At 41.2% G+C, this 20,929-nt stretch overlaps 1 protein-coding gene across 4 annotated transcripts in view; it reads left to right on the top strand.

The window, feature by feature from the left end:
• COQ8A (coenzyme Q8A) overlaps positions 1-20,929 on the top strand; it is a 60,250-nt gene that overhangs the window by 23,914 nt on the left and 15,407 nt on the right. For all 4 annotated transcript variants that reach the window (XM_054979373.1, XM_054979403.1, XM_054979393.1 and 1 more), the window contains exons 4-8: positions 997-1,063; positions 8,911-8,985; positions 16,840-16,962; positions 19,622-19,707; positions 19,930-20,070. In XM_054979373.1, the coding sequence (XP_054835348.1) occupies positions 997-1,063; positions 8,911-8,985; positions 16,840-16,962; positions 19,622-19,707; positions 19,930-20,070 (492 nt within the window). The remainder of the gene's footprint in view (positions 1-996; positions 1,064-8,910; positions 8,986-16,839; positions 16,963-19,621; positions 19,708-19,929; positions 20,071-20,929) is intronic.

Here is a 20,929-nt window from a genome sequence, read left to right as displayed (position 1 = left end):
ACATACAGTGTTATGCAGAAATGCCAGGCTGAACTGGGGCTGTGTAATTCCGTATGGGAAACTGAGAGTGTGTATACTTGACACTTTAAAAGCTGGAAATTTGGGGGGCACTGAGTATTTTATGTTTGGAAATGAGTGAAATGCTTTTTAAAGCAAGGTTTTACTCCATGTTTAGTATATCTTATGTAAGTCTTTAATCTACAGGGTTCGGGAATGATAATTGTTGTGCTTTCCTTACATAGTATACAGTTTTCTCAAGAATATATTTATGGGATAGATGTATCTAACTTTTGTCCATAGTAATTATATGTAAAATAACACACGGTTAGAAAAGTTCATTGTTTTCAGTGTTAGGAAAGTTTGGCTTGATATCCAGATACGCTTATGTTACTGTAAGTGACAATATAAAACTGCTTCTGTCCAACTAATGCTTTCTTTTGTTTACTGCAAAACCTGTCTTCTGTTTATAGCTTTTATTTTGTTTCTGTCTCTTAGATAACTTGACTTTTTTTGGGAAACTAATAATGAGGCTTTTTTAGCACAATATGGAGCATGTTCCATAACACAGGTGCAACCTCTGAAAACTCTCCATTTCCCACAGTCCTAGCTTTAGATTGGCCGTGAGAGGAAACCTCCAGTAGTTGCTGTAGAGGTGCCTTCAGTGAATACAGCAGAGATCTGCTGTAGCATAGTGGTTAAGTGGCTGAGCTACAAATCAGCAGTCTGGTAGATTGACTCCCACTAATGCCATGAACTCTGCACGTAGCCTTGGGTAAGCCACTCCTCTCAGCTGTATTGTAAGAGAATAGTGACACTGACTTTGTTCACAGCTCTGAGTGTGGCACTAATCTGTTCAGAGGGGCAGTATATAAGAACATTTTTGTTGTTGTTACATGGATTCCTATGTTAAGAGGTAGTCTGTCTTGGGTTGCAAAAATTGCATTATTACAAGTATTATCCACATCAGTTGTATGTTTTCCCCCCTAATCCTTGCAGCTCAGTGAACGTGCCCGGGAGCGGAAGGTGCCAGTTACTCGAATTGGGAGACTTGCTAACTTTGGAGGTGAGTGAATTTTTGTGGTGTGTGGCAGTGTGAAGATGGATATACTTGAAAATATTGACAGTTACCTATAGCTGTACTAGTGAATTGTCTTTGCAGTATACCAGGCCGAGAAGAACTAGTTTGTTGCCACTCCTGTTCAGCAAGGGTGCAAAAACTGACTGCCGGAGGTGATAGTGTTAAGCATTGGTATATCTACTGTTCTCTCTTTTGCAACGTAGTTAAATAATAGTTTATATTAAAATAAAGGCAAGCTTGAGGGAGGCTTCATTAATAAGTCATTGGTTGATCTTGGTGATATCCCCCAGGGGTGATATTGGTCTAGAGCACTTAGGAACTCTCTGAACTGGTCTCCTGAGTTTACTGTATCCCCTCAAGACCCTCAAACCCACCAGTAATCATTTCTGTGATAGGCAAATGCATATAATCTGAACATGCAGCTGTATGTATGCATGTATTTATTGATTAAAATATTTATACCCCACCTTTCTCTTGTGGATCAAAATGACTTGCTATTTTAAATTAAAACCATCTGTAACCTCCCTCCCGAAAATGCCTGCAGCTCAAACCCTGGCAAATAAACAGCCTTACAACACCTCTTTGAACTTAGAAGTACAACACTTCCCTTTCCACAAAGTGGGAACCATTGTTGAAAAAGAAAGGGCTTTGCTAGATGCCAAGCAGGCAACCATAAGTGGAAGTAGAGCAGAAAGGTGGCATCCAGAGGATCTCAATTGGTGCACATAGGATATATGGGGAGAGATGGTCCTTTAGATATGTAGGTCCTTGGTCATGAATACTGTTCACTGCCGTGAACAGTATAAAAATCTGTGGGTTGAGTCATGAATCCAGCATTTGACATTAGAAGTGGAGTAGAGCAAAGCATCTCAGGCCCTCTCCTACAATTAATCAGCCTCCCAAGGAAGCAGGAAATGGAAAAGTTGCTATGGTCAGAAGGCCTCCATATGTTCCAAGCTTATATGAGACCTGCATAGTTAGCACAGCTGTATTGATGATAGCGACACAGAATCTTTGCTGCAAGGGAGAAAATGCCTCTAGTTGTGCCTGCCTCATTCTCACTGGACTTTCCTATCTTCCTACAAGTGTTTTGTCCCTCCTGGTGAGATGGAGGTATGCCCTAGAGCTTGAGAAGTTATAAAAAGCCATGTATCCATTGTTCATGTTCATCTAGTACACTTTTATCCCTCCCTTCCCCTTTGGAGGCACTCAGGTTTTCACGTGCCATTCTCCCTTCCTTCATTTACCCAAGATTGTGCAGTAAGCTTCCATGGCAGAGTGGGGATTCAAATGTTTCCATAAATATGACAAATATTACAATCCTGTATTTTAACTAAGCTATAAATTATGCATTTACGATGTTAAAAAAGTAAAATAAGTTTGGTTTGGGGATGAAAGTAAGTACAGTATATGCTTCAGTTTCCTTCCTAATTTTTTTTTTTTAAAAGAACCTCCCTGCCAATTCCTTCAAAATTTCTGAAATTTTTACAACTCCCCATCATTGTGGCACAGTTTGGAAATCTGCTGAAATATACATTTTAAAGCCGTCTAAAAAGCACAAAAGCTATCTTAGGGACTGAATCTGGTAACTGCACCAATTTATGCTCCTTTCCTGGAATTATTAGTGGTTCGGACCCTATAGCTGGATGGAGAAATGTCACCCTCCTTTATGTTTTTTTTTGTGCAGCCAGTTGTAGAGTGTAACATGTGCTTTGTTGAAAGAACCTCTGCTGTTTTGTGACCTTCCCTATTTATAGCTTGGGCTGGCTCCTGTCCTCGGCATTAATTTGTCCAAGATGAGATTCACTTCTGTGTGCCTTTTGAGCATTTGTTTATACAGCAACTTGGCTTGCCCTAGACAAGTTACCACAGGATTGTGTACTATACATTATCCCTTGAAGCAAAGTTAAAGAACAAAGTAAACACTTTCCTGAGCCTGTAAGAGGAATGATTGTGTGAACCTTTTTTTCCCTCCAAAAGTGTGTATGTGCTTCTTTAATATTTGCTGTTGTTTGAACACATTCTCTGACGGCAACCTCTGCGAAACTTTAGATGCTGAGTTGAAAGAACATTGAGGCCTGTGACACCTTTTCAAGATTAGCCTTTTTGTTGCACAAGTTTTTTTCCCCCAGATAGAGCCCACTGTGTCAGCTGCATCAGCTACAGGAGGAATCCTTCAGGAATTCTCTGAATTGTTGTAGCTGTTCCTGGCACTTGTCATTGCTTACTGTTGAGGAAGATAAAGCTTTGCTCTAGAGGTTGTTCCCCAAGGCTCAGAATGGGTAGGGCTCTAATTCCCTCACCTGTTCCATTGGTGTCTGCCTCTGTGGAATTCTGCAGTGGTATCATTGAGTTTTAGACAGGATTGGTGAGAGGCTTGTCTTATCATTTCCTCAAAATATATGGTTGTTGAAGAAACAGATGCAAAGGTTTGTTTTACTAACCATGTCAGAAAATGTCCCCGTGTTTTTGGAGTTTGCACACCTTTGGTCCACTAGTTTATTAAGGGAGTCTATAGAGCAGAACCACAAGTGACAAAAGGCACAGATTGGACACTTGTCAGCTTCCCTCAAGTTTTGATGGGAAATGTAGGCAGCTTGGCGGAATGTTGGACAAGTGACAGTTGAAAAGTCCATTGGACAGCAGTCAGAGAGCCAAGCTGCGAGACCAGGATGCCTACATTTCCCACCAAAACTTGAGGGAAGCTGACAAGTGTCCAATCTGTGCCTTTTGTCACTTGTGGTTCTGCTCTAAATTCTAATGGGCTTCCCATGATGGCTGACCACATTAATATAAATTGAAGCCCTTTTATCTCTTCCCCTCTCTCTGTTGCCTCTGTTGAAATTATTGGATCATCGTTATCTGTTCAATACCAGAAATGCCTCATTGTTGTGCTTATGGAATTAGTTAAATTTGTTTACTCTTTGAGCAACATATCCATAAAAGTGTTTTCATGGTCCTGTAGCATCACCATTCCCTTCAGAACAGTTATGTTTTAAATAGAAAAAAGTGGCTGTTAACTCCTACGTTCAGATGGGCTAGTTTTGAATTTATCTGTTCACAGGCATCAGCTATTTTGAAAGACATTTGGGAACTGTTAATGTGAAATGGGCAGGGAACGTGCAGGATAGGGAAGGCCAGAGTGTGATACTGAAGAGATCAGGCTAACAAGACTATATATTGAGCTTGAAGAAGTCCTGTCTTGCGCTTTTGTGTGGCAGGGAGATAAGTGGTCACGACGGTATAGTCTAGTTCATATGGCACAGAAATATAAAAATATTGTCAATGCTTATTGTATCTGTCATAATTTTTCTTATTACTCTGCACAACTGTTTGCTGTGCCTCTAGTGTCTTGTCTGCCATTTCTCACCTACGTATTCATTTTTTTACAATAAGTGAAGTTTTGCAGCCTCACCTTACAGGCCAAAATGGGGACTTAAATTCAACTGAATCTAGCAGTAATTTTAGGACGCAATTCAGTGTCCTGAGTGTTTTAACGCAGCTGCACAATGTAATGTATCTTTGTGGTGAGGTATTTAAACTTAAGTTGAAGTTCATTATGAAAAGGTGGAAACAAAATATAATGCACATTGTCCAAAGTATAAATGTCCTCTTACCAGATTTACGGTCATACAGGAACTGCAGGAGCAGTTGCATTCATTCTGAAGGGACAGTGAGACCTTTCAGAACTGTGGTAAAGATCTTACTTATGCAGCAATAGTTTATGTAGTCCTTGCAGTTTAAGTAATATAATGTAGTGGTGTCTCAGAATCTTATTACAGACATAATGCACCCCCCCCCCCCCCACATTGCTTAACCATATATCCATGCAAAGTCTCCACAGTGGTGTCTCAATCTTTCATTCGCAATTCAGGGATGAAATAAACAGACATTCCCAAATGGATTGTCTTGGTCTAAAAAAAGGTAAAGGTAGCACCGAGGTAGCACTGTGCAAGGTAGCACTGTGCAAGTACCGAGTCATTACTGACTCATGGGGAGACGTCACATCACAACATTTTCTTGGCAGACTTTTTATGGGGTGGTTTGCCATTGTCTTCCCCAGTCATCTACACTTTGCCCCCAGGAAACTTAGTCAATACAGTAAAAAAGAAAAGAAAAAGGATTGTCTTGGTCTACCCAGTCTCGGTCTTCACAGTTGTGAATTATTGTTATATTGCAACTTTAGTGCAATAGCCAACAGTCTATGGATGCAGCCTACCTATATGATTTTGGCCGTAGCATTTGAATTTACCATTCAACCAATATCCTAAATGAATGACTATTTGGGGGCTTTTAAAGGAAATTTTCTTGTCCATTTTTTCTTGCTGCTGCTGCTCAGACTTTTCCATGTGGACAGCAGATGTAAGCTGCAAAATTTACTTTTGCTGGATGCAGAATGTAGGTTGTCATGTTACATTTTGAACTGTTGGTTGATGAGCATAGTAGATACAGAATCACTTTAGTAGTGTAGGATTTACAGGTGTTTTGAAATGTGTACATATTAAAACCCTTTCAGCTGAAAGAGACCATTCATAGCATGAAAGATAAGAGCTCTTCCTCTTCAGTAGTTAGGTATTTATGCTTTTTAGGGCTGTGGAGGCTTTGTAGTCAGGATTATTATATGGGATGTGTCCACCACTTAAGAGCAGCAGTGAAGTGGCATGGCATTTCACTTCTGCAACTAAACTTTGTACATATAATGTACCTGCTAGTTTTTTTAATTCCAAAAAATTTAGTGCTTTTTATAATCTATAAATGGACTGTAGAGCCAGTATACAAGTAGTTAAATGTTCTTCCCTTTCTAGGAATTGCTTATTCAGGTTTTTTTTTAATAAAAAGTTTTGTGTGTGTGCATGCACATGCGCACATGCGTGCATGGAATGTCACCCATAAACTCTTATAAGCTTGATGGAACTTTGGCTCAGAAAAGTGTGTTGTATGTGAAGGGGTGAGGAAGTAGCCCCCAGACCTTCTTTCTGGCAAAATAAGTTAGCAGGTCAAATTTTAAGCATTGAATTGGTGCCATAATGTGAACTTAAGAACAGACTAAAAAAATTACTATAATAGCAGAGTTGGCATTGGTCAGTGGCCAAGGAAAGAGGTAATGCAAGACTTCTGTTCAGTACTGCAAAACAATCTGTCTCTTTAAAGTAAAAGTCACACACAACAAGCAGCGGCATAGGTATGAGCTGCAACCCCCTATTTTGGTGAATGAATATCAGATGTGCAAAACACGTAGTGATCTGAACACATCCACAGGGCACAATGTCCTGCTAAAGAGGAGTGCCTCCAGTATGCACGCTCTAAGGAGAGAACCTCTGTTGAAGGAGAAATAGCCTTATCAGAAATAATGGATATGTAAACAACTCTGAAATAGTGAAGCAAAGCAATCCAGGCTGGTTAATCTTTGAAAGGCTACCATTGGGGGTTGTTTATAGCATGTGCTTGTGTTAGTGTTGGCTGTTTTGGTTCTGGAGAGAGACAGTTGTGTAGGAGAGAGAACATGCTGTACAAGTCCAAATCTTATCAGGGGCAAAGGGGTGTTGTAGAAGACCTAAGGAGGAGTAAGAAGTATGTTAACCTTGTCCAGTTCTTGGCTTTGTACTGCTTCCGTAGAACTGTAATATATTTGGCTGGATTTAAGTAAATCTATGTATGTAGTAGTACCTCACAATCCTGTGACTGTGGCATGAAGAAAGTTTGTCAGCCTGGTTAGAAAGATACGAATCCCACTGTTTTCATTGACTGGGCACCCTGAAGCTACTTTGTAAACTGAGGAATGCTTAGGTGCCGTTTGATAGCCTAGGACAGAAACTTTGGTTGTCTTAAAGATGCACAGATGTGGGCTTTTAAAATTGACTGGGAAAACAGGCATCACATGTGTCAGATATATAATCCTTATTTCATAGATACTGATGCTAGGGACTGCTTGGAGTTCGGGATGTTTCTGATGAACAGTGCCATAATTTTGCACGCAAATCACGTTTTTGAAATTCTGTGTATGGACGTTTCCCACCCCCAATTATTCCTATGTCTCCATCAGTCATAACACTGAGCATTGCCAGTTTGTTTATGCTTACGGATGAATGCTTGACATTCCAGCTGTGTAGAAAGAGTGCTCTACGGCTAGTTGTGTAACCTTTCCATTGAATATTCATTTCAATATATGACTGTTCCAGTTTGGCATATTGTGTTAATAGGTATTTTTGAAGACAACTTGTGTGCTAGGGTTTTCACATAAGAACATGGGTTGCCAAATCCTCACCTGGATTTGTCTATACTTTTAAATGCTTTCATGTACCAAGATGGAACAAAGCTATCAAGCGTAAGCCCAGTTTTACTTACCGTAGCCAGCCAGCATGTTATAGTCATTAGTCTAAAATCTGGAAGGCCTGACTTCAGATCCCCACTCTGCTGTGGAAGCTTACAGGGTGACCTTGGACCAGTTATTCCTTCTCAGTCTAACCCGTCTTACAAGATTGTCAGGATAAAATGGAAGGCGTTGTAATGATGTCATAAGCCACTTCAGGTACCCATTGAAGAGAAATACGGAGTATGAATGCCTAAATGAATAATTTTGTTCCACAGCAGGTTGAGGAGGGCGAGCACAATTGCTAGTGGAGGAACAAAGTAAAAGGTGCAGAGGGGTATCCCCATATGGAATTGAGTTTCCAGATGAAGACCTAATATTAATACCTCTACCAGACCAGATTGAGTGGCTAAATCCTACAATAGAAGTATGGGTACCATGCAGCATGGGTCGCTGCTTCTCCTGGCTTCAGATCTTTGGGTTTCTGCATCCTTTTTCTGGGACTTTGAGCCAAGCTACAAGTGATGCTTGACATGAGTAGAACATGTGTCAGTTTCCCAAAAGTTTTCACGGGAAATGTTGATGTCTCGTTTAACTGCCTGAGCTCTGGCTGTGCTGCGCACCTGCTCTGGCCCTTCCAGGGACGGGGGCGTGCATGCTGTCCTGGATGTGCAGGGACCTGTGGGACCAGGGTGAGCTGGCCCCCGCACCAGTACCATGAAAGGCACATGGTGGACATGCGAGGCTCCATTTGTGGCGGCAGTTGTGGCGCTGGTATGGGGGCCGGCCCAGCTGGGTCACACGGGTCCCTGCACAGCTGGGACAGCATGCAAGCCCTTGTCCCCAGCTCCCCTGGGCAGCAGGGCGCGGGGATCAGGCTGGCACCACAGCTGCTTGGGGCAAGCGTGCAGAAGTGGGGCTGAGTGCGTGAGGCTCCAGCTGGGCCGTGGCCCGCTGCCTCAATGCTTTGTCGCCTGTCCGGAAGGGCACAGAGCAGGTGCACGGCGCAGCTGGAGCACAGGCAGTGGTCCTGGCTCCCGGCCCGCGCTATTCTGGCTCACCCTGGGGTGGGTGCTGGGAGTGCCTGGAAGGTGGGTTTGAAGATTGTCGGAGGTGGGGGAATCCTTCCTCCCAACGGAGCTAAGAGCGGGGCTGGCTGGCCGCCACTTGCACACTGCAGTCCAGCTCTGGAGATTTAAGTGCCCCTTCCTCCCCACACAGTTCTGAGAGCTTAACGAGATGCCTACATTTCCCGTGAAAACTTTTGGGAAACTGAACCGCATTCTACTCATGTTAGGCATCACTTGTAGCTTGACTCTGAGTGACATTACATTGGACATCAATGCCATCATATTGGGAGAAATGGACACAGCGTGCTGTTTTCTTAATTACCCATTTGTATTCAATCTGAGTTGTACTAAATGAAGACTTATCTTGCAACAGCTTATTAATTCATGTTGTGTCCATATACGCATAATTATCCTGCTTCTGACCTTTGTTTCTTCCTTCATGTCCTTTAAAGGCTTAGCTGTTGGCCTTGGCATTGGAGCTTTAGCAGAGGTTGCAAAGAAAAGCCTTAGATCTGAAGAACGCAATGGTGAGTGCTGCTGCTAATAGAAAAGTCCAGTTGCATCCTTGGTTTTTTTACGTACTTGTTTTTCAGGACTAATGACGATGATAATGCACATTTTAAGGAAAGCAAGTAACTATATTGTCTTTATGGCCTTTATGGTAGACCAGCACAAAGGCCTGATATATCTGTGTGCTTAGCAAAACATGAATGACTGCCTGTCTTGTGTTCCAGCAATCCTTGATCTCTGTTTTGGAGTTTGCCTCCTGTTTTTTTCATTCCAGATTTTTTTTAAAAAAAGAAGCCACAATTTGTGTTTTGCCATAAATAGATCTCTAGTTTTTCTTGGAGCTGGCTAACAATTTATCACAGACTTGATGGTTATATAGAATATATTTGAGATAAGAGGAACTGTGTTATTGTCCCAGAACATGTGGAGCTAGGTCATTTCTGTACTTAAGAGTAACTACTCTCTCTCTCTCCTATCTGATCTTAATCACAGTACAGCCTGGAAGGCCGAGGGGTTGGACTTTGTCTTGTCCAAGTACTCGTACTGCTTAGAAGCAGCTTTCACTTGTGTTGTGATCAGGAAAGGAGTACTATATCTGCACCTTGCTGCCAGAGGCAAAGTCATTCGTTTCTTAAACATAGGGCTCCTTCCCACATTATATCTCCCTACTATTTTATAATGTGTTTTTAAAAGTACAGCAAGAAATGGTCAAGTGTTGAGTCTAACACTAAAATTGTCCACTAGATGCTGAACAAAGCACCACAAAGATGTGCATTGTCTTATTTGTGCTTTTTTGATAATCTGTTCCCCGCCCCCTCTTCCTAGTCACTTCCATACATGGTGAAAATGTGAATAAGGAAAAGTAGCACAAGGAGATGTTGGTGCCAGTGCCTGAGAGTTAACTGTTTCTATATCAAGAGTCCATTGTCCTCAACTCAGGCAATAAAACTGAAGGCTGGTGAGCTAGTATAACATTGAACAGTATGACAAGGGGCCGTCTGCCCTCTGACACCCCTGAGTGTTCAATGTTCCCATGATGTGCATGGCGTTGAGAAAGTGGATAGGGTAGGGCTAGTGGATGCCTTTTCTCCCTATCCCATAATACTAGAAATCGGTGTGGGTGGAGGGGACCCAATGAAGTTGTTAGGAAGTATGCTCAGGGCAGTCAAAAGGAAATAGTTCTTTATTTAATGAGTAACTAATCTGTTGAATTCACTGCCAGTTGGAGTAGTGATGGCCACAGGTATAGACAGCTTTAAAAGGGGATTAGGCAGATTCAAGGAGGAGAGGTCCCTCCATAGCTACTAGCCATGGTGACTAAAGCAAACCTCCTTATACAGAGACAGCAAACCTTTGAACACAAGCACTAGATGATAGCGTCAGGGGAAGGCTTCAGCCTCTATGCTAGCTGGTTGGCTGCTGTGTGAAACAGTATGCTGGACTCAGTGGACCACAGGTGTGATCCAGCAGGATTTATTTGTGTTCTTATTGTTAGGTTATGTTATGTGCCATGACTGGTAAAAATTAAATCTCTTTTCTAGATGGCTTCATGCAGACTGACTGTCCTAATGCTTGCTGTTAACTGTAAGGGATGTTGCCTGGCAAATACTCATGATGCCTTTCTATACCTGGCCTGGCAGCAGGTTTTCAAGATCTAAGGAGAGGGCTTTCTTGGCCTTGGCCATGGCCTTGAGGTCCTTTTAACTAGAGACACCAGGGTAGCCTGGTGATGTTTCTATATGACTTTTCTACCATTGTGTTCCTACTCTCTATTACTTTAGCTTTAGCTCACTCTTCTTCTGAGAAGACATGTGATGACATACTCTTTTGAACTCTTGTGAAAGAGGTTGTGTGTGTTCCCCAAGATAATAGTTGTTCTCTTAAGGTGTAGGTCACATTGGGGAGAGCTGCACAGTTAACTTGTGTGATCTCTTAGATGCAACTAAAGGCCATCTATGAACTTGGGTACCTGTATTATAACCTGTCGAGGCATTGGCTTCTGTTCTCTGTCAGTAAAGCTTCAGATATGTAAATGGTGTTGTTCCAAATACACGTTTACCCTTTTTGCTAGTGTGGAACACAAAGATCATAACATACAAATGTGACAGAAAACAGGTGGGCTGCAGCATGTTAAGAGGAGGGTAAAGCTACCTGTTATTTGCCTTGCATCTCAAAGAAATTACAGGAGCTGTGCACAGGTACAGAGTAACATGGACACAGACTGCATTAAATGCCTCTGAACACAATCAACCCAGGTGCAAGACCGTTGAAGGCAATTCTTTCCAGAGCTTATTCCTCTTGTTTGAGAAAGAGGTTATGCAACCATTTGTTTACTTTTTTTTCTGTTTGCGAAAGATGCCTTGTACAACTGGGCACTCCTTGAACTGTGTACAAGCTCAGCACAATTATTAAGACACTGTACTTGCTGTTGCTAGCAGAGACTGAGTATGTTGGAAAGGGAAGAACTATTGGGGAGGATTGATAAGAGGAGTGAATCGTTGAAGAGCTTCTTGGTTTTAATTTGCTAACTTGTTGAAGGAAAAACTTGAGAAATCCCTGTGACTTTCAAGTTGAAGGGCAAAGCTTCTTTTCTAATAACCTGTAGGTAGACGTTTTCTTGTACAGCCTCTAATATAAACAGTAGTTGCAGAGGGAAGTTCAAAATGAGTGGAGGAGCAGAACAGATCACTAGTTTTAGAATCGACATTAGGGTTCTGATGTTCTTTGTGTACTTCTGCACCTTTTTTGCTATCTGTGATTGTACCTTTTAATTAAATCCCTGGATCTCATTGAATTTTGGTTCTCCTTTACCCTCCTGTCTTTCGTCTGGGAGGAGATGAACATGCCCATTTATTGTTGTTGCTGTTGTTTATTTATAGCCCTTCTCACTGAGATCCAAGGTGGATTACATACTGCAATCAATAACTAGGACACTCAGTAACTAGGATATTCACAGCGAAAATATGATATGATCAGTAGTTGGGATATACCGTGAAAAACAGTAGCTGCAATTTGAAAAGAAGCATAAAGCTGAAACACATAGATGAAATTATTCTGAATTAAAGCATAAGTGACTAACATTACATCTTTAGCAACATCGAACTACCCAGTTGGAGTGTATCTACATCAGCAGATAGTACCCAATAGTCTAGTATATAGTCCATGGCCCTTACAAAGGTATCTCTGCGGTATTTCTTATGACACAAGCCAATAATTTGGGTAGAAAGCCTTTCTGAATACTTCAGTCTTGCATTGTTTGCAGAAAGCAGGAGGAGACTGGGAGCTTTCCTGACCTCCTCAGGCAGGCCATTCCACAAGGTTGGGGCGACCACAGGGAAAACACACGTACACGCAGTTGTTGCTTTAGCCCAACTGCAAGGTGGTAACTGCAGAAGGCCACATTCAGATGAGCTAAGCTGCTGTGGCAGAACATAGAGAGAAAGGCGGTTCTGCCGATATGAGGGGCCTAGAACATGCAGAGCTTTGAATGTAGTAGTCATGACCTTGAATTGAGCCCGGAAACTGATACGTTGCCAGTGGAGTGACTACAGATAGGGAGTGATGTGCGTGCTTTGCCTAGCTCCTGAAAATAAACGAGCTGCAGTATTTTCCATTCGCTGGAGTCTCTGAATTGACTTTGAGAGGAGACCTATGTAGTCTAGTCTCAATGTTATCATAGCATGAATCCAAGTGGCCAGATCAGCCATGTCAAGGTAGGTGGGCCATCTTCCAGGCTAGTCTAAGTTGGGAGAAGGCCTTTTTTATCACTGCATTTACTTGCTTCTCTAGCAGCAGTGCTGGATCCAATATAAACTCTGGGCTTTTCACTGAGTCAGCTAGAGTAAACTGGACCCATGCCGTGTCAAAAACACGTCTTTCAAGATCTCTACTTTTCTGACCAGCATCACTTTGATCTTGTCTGGGTTTAATTTCAGTTTGTTTCCTTTCAGCCATTTGACAACAGCTGTCAGGCAGTGACTCACTACCTCTACAGTGTCATTCTGGGATTTAGATACCAAGATATAGAACTGAGTATCATCTGCATATTAATGACGTCCAATTTTGCATAGGGCAGGGGCCCTCAAACTTTTTGAGCCAATGGGCACCTTTGGAATTCTGACATAGTGTGCTTAGGATTGCACTGTTATTTTCTTGACTTGGGGAAGGCCACTGAAACAAAGTTCAAGAACATGCAATATGTTTGAACCAATGTTTTCCAGCGGTGTTGTCTTGGAGGAAGGCATTACAACTGAAGATTCCATGTTTTATCACTTAAGTTACTTTTGTTGTTAAAGTATTTATCTTGAAATGTTTAAAACTCAGAATACTTGAGATAACTGTACAGTATATTACAAAAGCCTGTTTCCATTAGGTATTGTGGATAAGATTAATTGTTTACTGAGCAAGCAAAATAAAAATAGGCTCCTGGGTCACCACTGACCTTCAGAACTGTTTTAATACTTCTGGTAGCGCAATAATAATTAGACTATGTGTGTGGCCCACAGTGGGTGCCAGGATAGTGTTTTCACTGAAATGAAGCACAGTCTCCTACTCCCAGGGAGACCAGGGAGACAGTGTCAGTTTTAGTAAGTTTACTGCAGCAGTATCTGTGGTATACCATTTCTCCTTGTTATGCTGGTTTGGCTCAAGCATTTATAGAATAGATACACTACATGCATATCTGAAATGGTTCAGCTTATAGGCTTTGCCCTGCCTTAGCTTTGAATCGGTTGCTAGGAAATCAAAGTTTGCAAACATCCCCATCCTCCTTTAGAAATGAGTGTATTTACTACTTGGAGAAATGGGTAAGAAATGGGGTGGATAATGTATTCCAAAACTGAGAAGATTCAACGGACTTTTGACTCTGTTACTATAAGCTGGACTGTTAATAACACACAGTGGGATTAGTTGATTTGGAGTAGTAAAATGACGAATTTAGGATTGCTATACACTAGGCAATGTATGGCCAATATGCTGTATACATTTATTACTAAATAAAGCTGGGGTGGGCAAATTAGGTTGGTGAAGTGGCATGGGTTGGTTGTGGGAGCTTTTACCCCTTTTACCCCTTTTTCCTGTAGAATTTCCCCAATTTCTTCCATTTTCTCCATGGTGAAAAAATACATTTTTATCCTCTTGATCTTGCTGTCTGATTTTTCCTTATTCATAATGTTTGCCTAGAGAGAGGACAAGCAATATGTCACCTGAAGTGGATTCTACGCAACAAAAATGCTGAAATAAAATTTTGTTTTGAAGATGCCACTAGACTTCTGTTTGGGTGTTTTTTTCTGCAGCAGATTTAATGTAGTTGACCCTCTGGAATTACTGGGGATGATCCAGATGCCTACCTAATACATACAAGTAATTCGTCTCTTGGAGCAAATAGAATATGTGTGGGATGTGTAGGATGTGACTAACCAAGAGATTTTGTTTGAGAAAACTGCATGGAGGAAAGGGTTACATGCTTCTCCAGTCAAATTGATAGCAAATTCAGTATGAAGAAAAAAATGGAAAGATCCCTCGTGAATCCCCTGGTGTAATTTATCACTTTCCAGCCTTCGTGGGTATTGCTGAGAAAGGTGATCTAAAGGGAAAGGATGTGCTCTTATTATCTCCTTTTGCTGCACTGCACATTCATTTGTTTGTTATCCAAGGAAAGATTCATGGACTGCCCTAATCATTAACTTATTTTAATGTCCTACGTGCTTATGGGGTCGTGTGTGAGCAGAAACAGTTAACGGAGGGGATGAATATAAGGAATTGGGGAAAGTATGCTATTCAAGTGCAAATCAAATACTGTTGAAATAGAAGGAAGTGATCTAAAATTTAACCACAGCTCAAGGTAGATGAAAAACAAAAATCATCTTGAAGGCATGTTCTAAAACCTGGCTCAAAATCTGAGGTGAGAGCACTTTAAATGAGATAAGTAATTTTTATTGAACAAAATAGAAATGGATCCTACTGCTGCAAGGGAGACCCAACCTGTGCATAATTGTAATATTGAAATAATGTCTTTGAAAATACTTCTGCTGCAGCAACTCAAACTTGCTGTTCCTACAAGTGCAAAATGTGCATTTTCTTGTGATTAGGGTAGAAACCGTGAAATCTACCAGTTTGCTCTTGTATGATGTACAGTCTGGAAAGGAAAAAGCAAGCACATAATTTGTAGTTTGCACAGACCTGAGAGTATATTTAAATTCCTAAGATAACAGTGAAATAGGAGTCTTGTGGCATCTTAAAATTGAGCTGGATTTTATTTCAGCATAAGATTTTTCTGAATAATATCTCACTGTATCAGATCTTGGGCTGAAATAAAAATGTAATCTTTAAGGTGCCACGTTTTCCCTCACCAGCCGCAAATCAGTATCTTGGATTATTTGTGTTGCACCTAGAAAACTTGGTTAATGGAGAAAGAGCTGGACAACAGCTGTTAAAAGTCTTCTAAGAGACTTTTGGTAACATGCATCTCACAAAGGAAAGTTAAAGATGCAGTCCAAAGTCTGAACGCTGAAAATCAAGCCAGAAAAGCAGAAGGTACAAGAAAAAACGAGGAGAGCTCATACACATGGTTCTTCTCTTTGCAGCAGCTAAGAGAGAACTGAGGGAAGGAGTTGCTCCTCCCGGATAGTCACATGCCCATTTATGCAGGAAAATGGGCTTCTGTCTGACTCTGGAGAAGCGGCCTCTGATGGAGCTCTAAAGAAGTGGTGACAACTTCTCTGGTCGGCAGGCCTGTGCATGCACAGTCCCAATGTGGGACTGTACAGAAGAACGATGATGAACATAAATTCCCACTGACCAAAGGCACTTCTGCCAGCATATGGAACAAAGCAATTTTCACTGATTCCTCTCTCCCACTGCAAATACCCGTTTCACCTCTCAAGGTGGGGGAGGGAATATGATATGCTATTGTGAAGTGGGGGGAGTTAGAAGGTTCCCTTCCCTGCTTCCGTAGCATAGGATCTAAGCTTGTGTCTCTGTAATGCCATGTGAGGCTTAGAATGAAACAACACAAACAAACGGAGTAGTGTCATGATGGCTGGACATGTACATGCTTTGAAGCCTTGGAAAATGGGCACATGGGTTTTCTTTCAGGTCTGCTCATGACATTTTAGCATGCAGTCCTAAGTTCACAATTGGGAGTAAGTCCAATTGACTAAAATGAGACTTAATTCTTGGTAGACCTGCTTAGGCTTATTCCCTTAAGCACTTATCTACTAGCTGTTTTTAATATGTAAAGTGGCACAAGTCATCTTGAGGTATGCTGTACTGGAAGGTGAGGTATAAATATTCTAAAATAAGTAAATTTTAATTTTTTTCTTTGAATTCTAATTTATTTTGTTCATTTATTCAGTTTACCAGCACTTCTGTATTCTTGTCTGCTCTAACCCTCCCTTTCCAAGGTTTCTTTTTACCCCACTAACAATTAGATAAGCACTTGGATCCTTTAAAAAGAGTCTTCAGTGGAAGCATTGGTTAGTTAGGATTGGTGCTTGGGGCAGCCTTAAAATTAATACTCAGTTTTTTATTTATAAATATTTCTATAGTTTGGCTTTAACTATGGAAATATGTCAAAGGCTGTACTGAAGACAAGCTATTATAAATGTATTTTACTGATGGAACAGTGTCATTTTACTCTTACTGGGAACAGTCAAAGCAGTATACAACATTTAAAAAGAGCATTTTAGAAAAACAGGTAAATGCAGTGTGTATTTCTGATTTTATTTAACTTGTTGCCTTCTCAAAGAATCTGCCCCTCCTGCAGTGAAGTGTATTTATTCTGCTACCTAAAACAAGTCTTTCAGAGCAGATTTTCTGGACAAAAATTGTAGCTTGGTTGATACTAAACCTTTCGGCCTGCCCATCCTCAGGAAAGAAGTCTGTTATGGACACCAGCCCCTTTCTGTCAGAGGCCAATGCGGAAAGAATTGTGAGGACCCTGTGCAAGGTTCGGGGAGCTGCCCTGAAGTTGGGCCAAATGTTGAGCATTCAGGGTAAGTGCAGAGAGCTTCTCTAAGTCTCTTGTTCTCTGTCATTCTTTTTTGTCATTTGTCGTCTCATAATGTAGTTATGATGTAGTTATAATGCCCCTGTGCATTTTTAAAGCAGCTTCTCTTAGTAATGTAGAAGATCAGAATATAAAAGATGGATTACAACTGATTTTAGTTGGTACTGATTGATTCAGGTTCCTGTAGCTGGAAAGAAAGCTATAGTAGCTTGAAGACACAACTAAATTTCCAAAGCTGGCACAATTTGGAAGAAGAGCTCTGAGGTTGCTTTGTCATCAGAACTGATGCAAAGAGAAAGGAGCAGATCTTCTAAATGCTACCAGATCCTTTAAAAGTCTTGTCTTAGAGACTTCCTGTCAGCTTGTCTGATTTAATTGGGGACAAAGTGTTAATATGCAGTGGAAACTAGTGGATTAATCAGTTAACAGCCTGTAGTCCTACCTGTATGACTTCTAATTAATAACTTATGATTGAATCACAACTACATAGTCTGAATTGTATATTACTTTCATCTGTCTCCGGTTAAGTTCTTCATTTTGCAGCCCATTATTTGGGCATGGAATCATCTGTGTTTGTTTTATATCTTTTGTTGATTTTCTGCATAGCTTTACCAATTCGGTCCAATTATCTGTCAGATTCAGTTGTCAAAGTACACATTGTGGCATAAAAGGAAACAGAATCTTGATACCAACAGAACTGTGTGTATAGATGATCCAGAAGTGAATTAAAATAACACAGATGTCAGACCAGGAGTAACTATTTCCACAAGAGCAGGCATGCCAGTGTGGCGCTGTGTGTGTGTGTGTGTTGTGTTTGTGTGTAACTAGATTTCATGCCAGTAATAGCATAGTGTTGCCAGGACTGCTTTAGAGAAATAAACACAATCTAGAGGTCAAGCAATACTAACAATGCTGGTGGGGAGGAATGAATCTCATTTCTTCCTTAAATTTTGTCATCTTCATGGGGGAGAACACATTTTTGTATTTCTTATAGCGGTCCAGGATGACAGGCAGCCCAGATCTGAGTGGTTTTGTCTCTTAATTAGAGATTGATGCAGCTTGCAAGCTGCCATCTGCTTTCAGTTGCTTCACCTCCTGAAACTTGCTAACTTTTTGTGGTGTCTTGCCCAACTAAGCCATCTTTGGGGAAGGAGGCTCTTAGAGGAGAGACTACAGGAGCTTTCTCTTAATTGCTGGTTTCTACTGCAAGAGAAGATCTCATTAGCTGCTGTCACATACACTTATAGAGGATATGGGTTCTGAGCATAAGCACTGTTCTCTAGAAGTGCTGTTTTTCTGTCTGGTGATCTGGGGAGATCCTTCATAGGACAGCAGGAGAAAGAGATGACCAGTTCTCCTGCTACAATTCTTTAATCGTAAGTACAAATCACACATACTGTCAAATGGGAGTTGTTTGTATAAGAACCAGTAAGTCACCACAGTCCTCATTCTTGGTCCCCATTACCTATTCCCTTATGCACTGCTTGGGAATTCTGTGTTCACAGCACAGCACAGCACTTGTTATGGCTGAACCACATACAATGGATTGTTCTCTCCAAACTAGAATTAAAGCATCATTTGGAATCCTGATTCAGTGGGAAGAACAAATCTTAGTTTTTGATTCTTAAGCAGCAACAAATTAAGGTGTGCTGTGAAAGCAGAAACTATTTTCTTTGTAAGCCATGCACGAAGGGAAGAGGAATAAGGAGGGAACACTCAGCCCCAAGGATTTTCAGGGCTATTCCCCATGATTTGTCACTACATGTAAATCTGCCATTGAACTCTTAGATTGGAAGGGCACACACACCCCTTGCATAATCCAAGCACCTGCTCTGAGGTAGGATATCAAAAACTTGAAGTATCATATACCCTTCCAACCTTTCACTGAAAGCCTCCAAGATCAGAGATTACACAAGCAGCACTAAAAGAACTGAACTTTGGTAGGAACTTCCCCACAGGGCTGCATTAATGTAGACTTAATGTACACAGCTACTTCAGCCTTACCCATAAGATTTTACTTGAAGCTCCTTTAACCTCTTTGCAGCTTTCCATCTTTGGGAATCCCAAACTTGTTCCTTTGCTTTGGGAAGCTGAGGTGCTTAATGCCCAGAGTAAGGGACATCATTAGGACTTGTACATTCCATCGTCATACTGTGCTCTTGCAGGAATAACTACATTGGAGGTAGAACCCAGCATTCTGAATGTGTCAACTTCAACAAAGTTCTTTGATTCTTTGAAGCTGTCATGATATGATTGGAAATCTGTGAGCAATGCCAGGGGTATCTTGGAAGGCAGTTGCCCCTCACTAGCAGACCCCAGATAAGTTATGTGAATTAAGGCCTAAGCTAAATCCAAGCCACTGTATTTGGTTCTTTTAGTATTTTTCCCCTAAAAAAGAGTTAGACTTCTTCATTTCCACTGAAATATGCAGGGCTCTATGTATTTGGGACCAAAAAGAAAAGAAAACTCTGCCTGTTGAGGGCAGAGTTGGCAAAGTTAAGTAGCTGAATATGTTTCTGAAGCTGAGAGCAATCATTGAGACTGTGGAGGCAAGACCTTTTCGGAAGATAATGGATGTGTTTACCTGTGTTTTAAGACGCACTCTCTCTGATAATCTTTCTGATCATGTACTTCCTTTCTGGCAGACGATGCCTTCATCAACCCTCACCTGCAGAAGATTTTTGAACGTGTCCGCCAGAGTGCAGACTTCATGCCTTTGAAGCAAATGATGGTGAGGAGATCTTTGGCTTAGCTATGGTTGGAAGTGGGAGGGGCATAGGTTGGAGGTTTCAGGTGGACAAACTTGGGGGAAGTGGATCCACGTAGAATGAAAAATGCAGCATAATGGTTCCTTGCTCAGACTTCTGTTATTCTCGTTCCAGCTAATAGACCCAAACTCCATCCTCTAGCCTGCTTCTACTTGGAAAATTAAAATGTGTTCTTATATTTATAGAAAACTTTGAACAATGACCTTGGCCCTAACTGGCGTGATAAACTGGAATTCTTTGAGGAGCGACCCTTTGCTGCAGCGTCAATTGGACAGGTTCATCTGGCTCGCTTGAAGAATGGCACAGAAGTTGCAATGAAAATCCAGGTGGGCTTACAGGCTGTTGTGCGCTTGACTGTTGATGGCACCCTTCAGTCATTCACTAACTAGTATTTACTTGATTAATTGACTCTCAGTTTAAAAAACAAGCACCTCAATTCCAGTACAATATCACAATTATTTGAATTCAGTGTAAACAAAATAGAATTGTATTGAGGATCACTGGTAGTAGCAATTGTATATGGGGTCTGTAATGACCCCAATGTTAAAGGGATACCTCAGATATCTGAGGCATACATTTGTTAATGGATGTGGTTTTTTGAGAATAAAATCAGTCTTAAAAGATATTTGTTGTAACTGCTACAGCAGCTACCATACCCTATTGCAGGATTCCCCAACCTTTTTGAGCCTGCAGGCACGTTTGGAATTCTGACACAGTGTAATGTGTACAGGAACAAAATGGCTGTCACAAAACGACTGCTGCAGGAGATGGAGACAACCACAAAATAGCTGCTACAGTTTACCTTCAGTCACGCAGTAAGGATTCTTGTGCTGTGGAAGCAGTTTCTGACAAAGCAATGTTTTTAAAAATCTGTACAGCACATCAATGCTCCAATGGCCAATCTGAAGCCATACTTTGCAAAAACTCCATTTGGCCCTACCCATTTTCTAAAAATACTTGGCAGGCACTGCAGAATATGTCAGCGGTCATAGTTACGCTCATGGGCACCATGTTTGGGATCCCTATTTTACCTGTTTTCATTGAATGTCCTAACTGTTGACCATCTTATATTTTTGTTAAGTGAATGTCCTAGCTATCGATTATATTGTATTCAGTTGTAGTGTATAATCCACCTTGGATCTCAGAAAGGCAGACTCTAAATAAATAATAAATAATAATAAAGCA

Source organism: Eublepharis macularius, chromosome 1 (assembly GCF_028583425.1).
Source record: "Eublepharis macularius isolate TG4126 chromosome 1, MPM_Emac_v1.0, whole genome shotgun sequence".
NCBI classification, from domain to species: Eukaryota; Metazoa; Chordata; class Lepidosauria; order Squamata; family Eublepharidae; genus Eublepharis; species Eublepharis macularius.
Note: the sequence above shows the minus strand (reverse complement) of the source record. Positions and strands in the feature narration are given on the sequence as shown.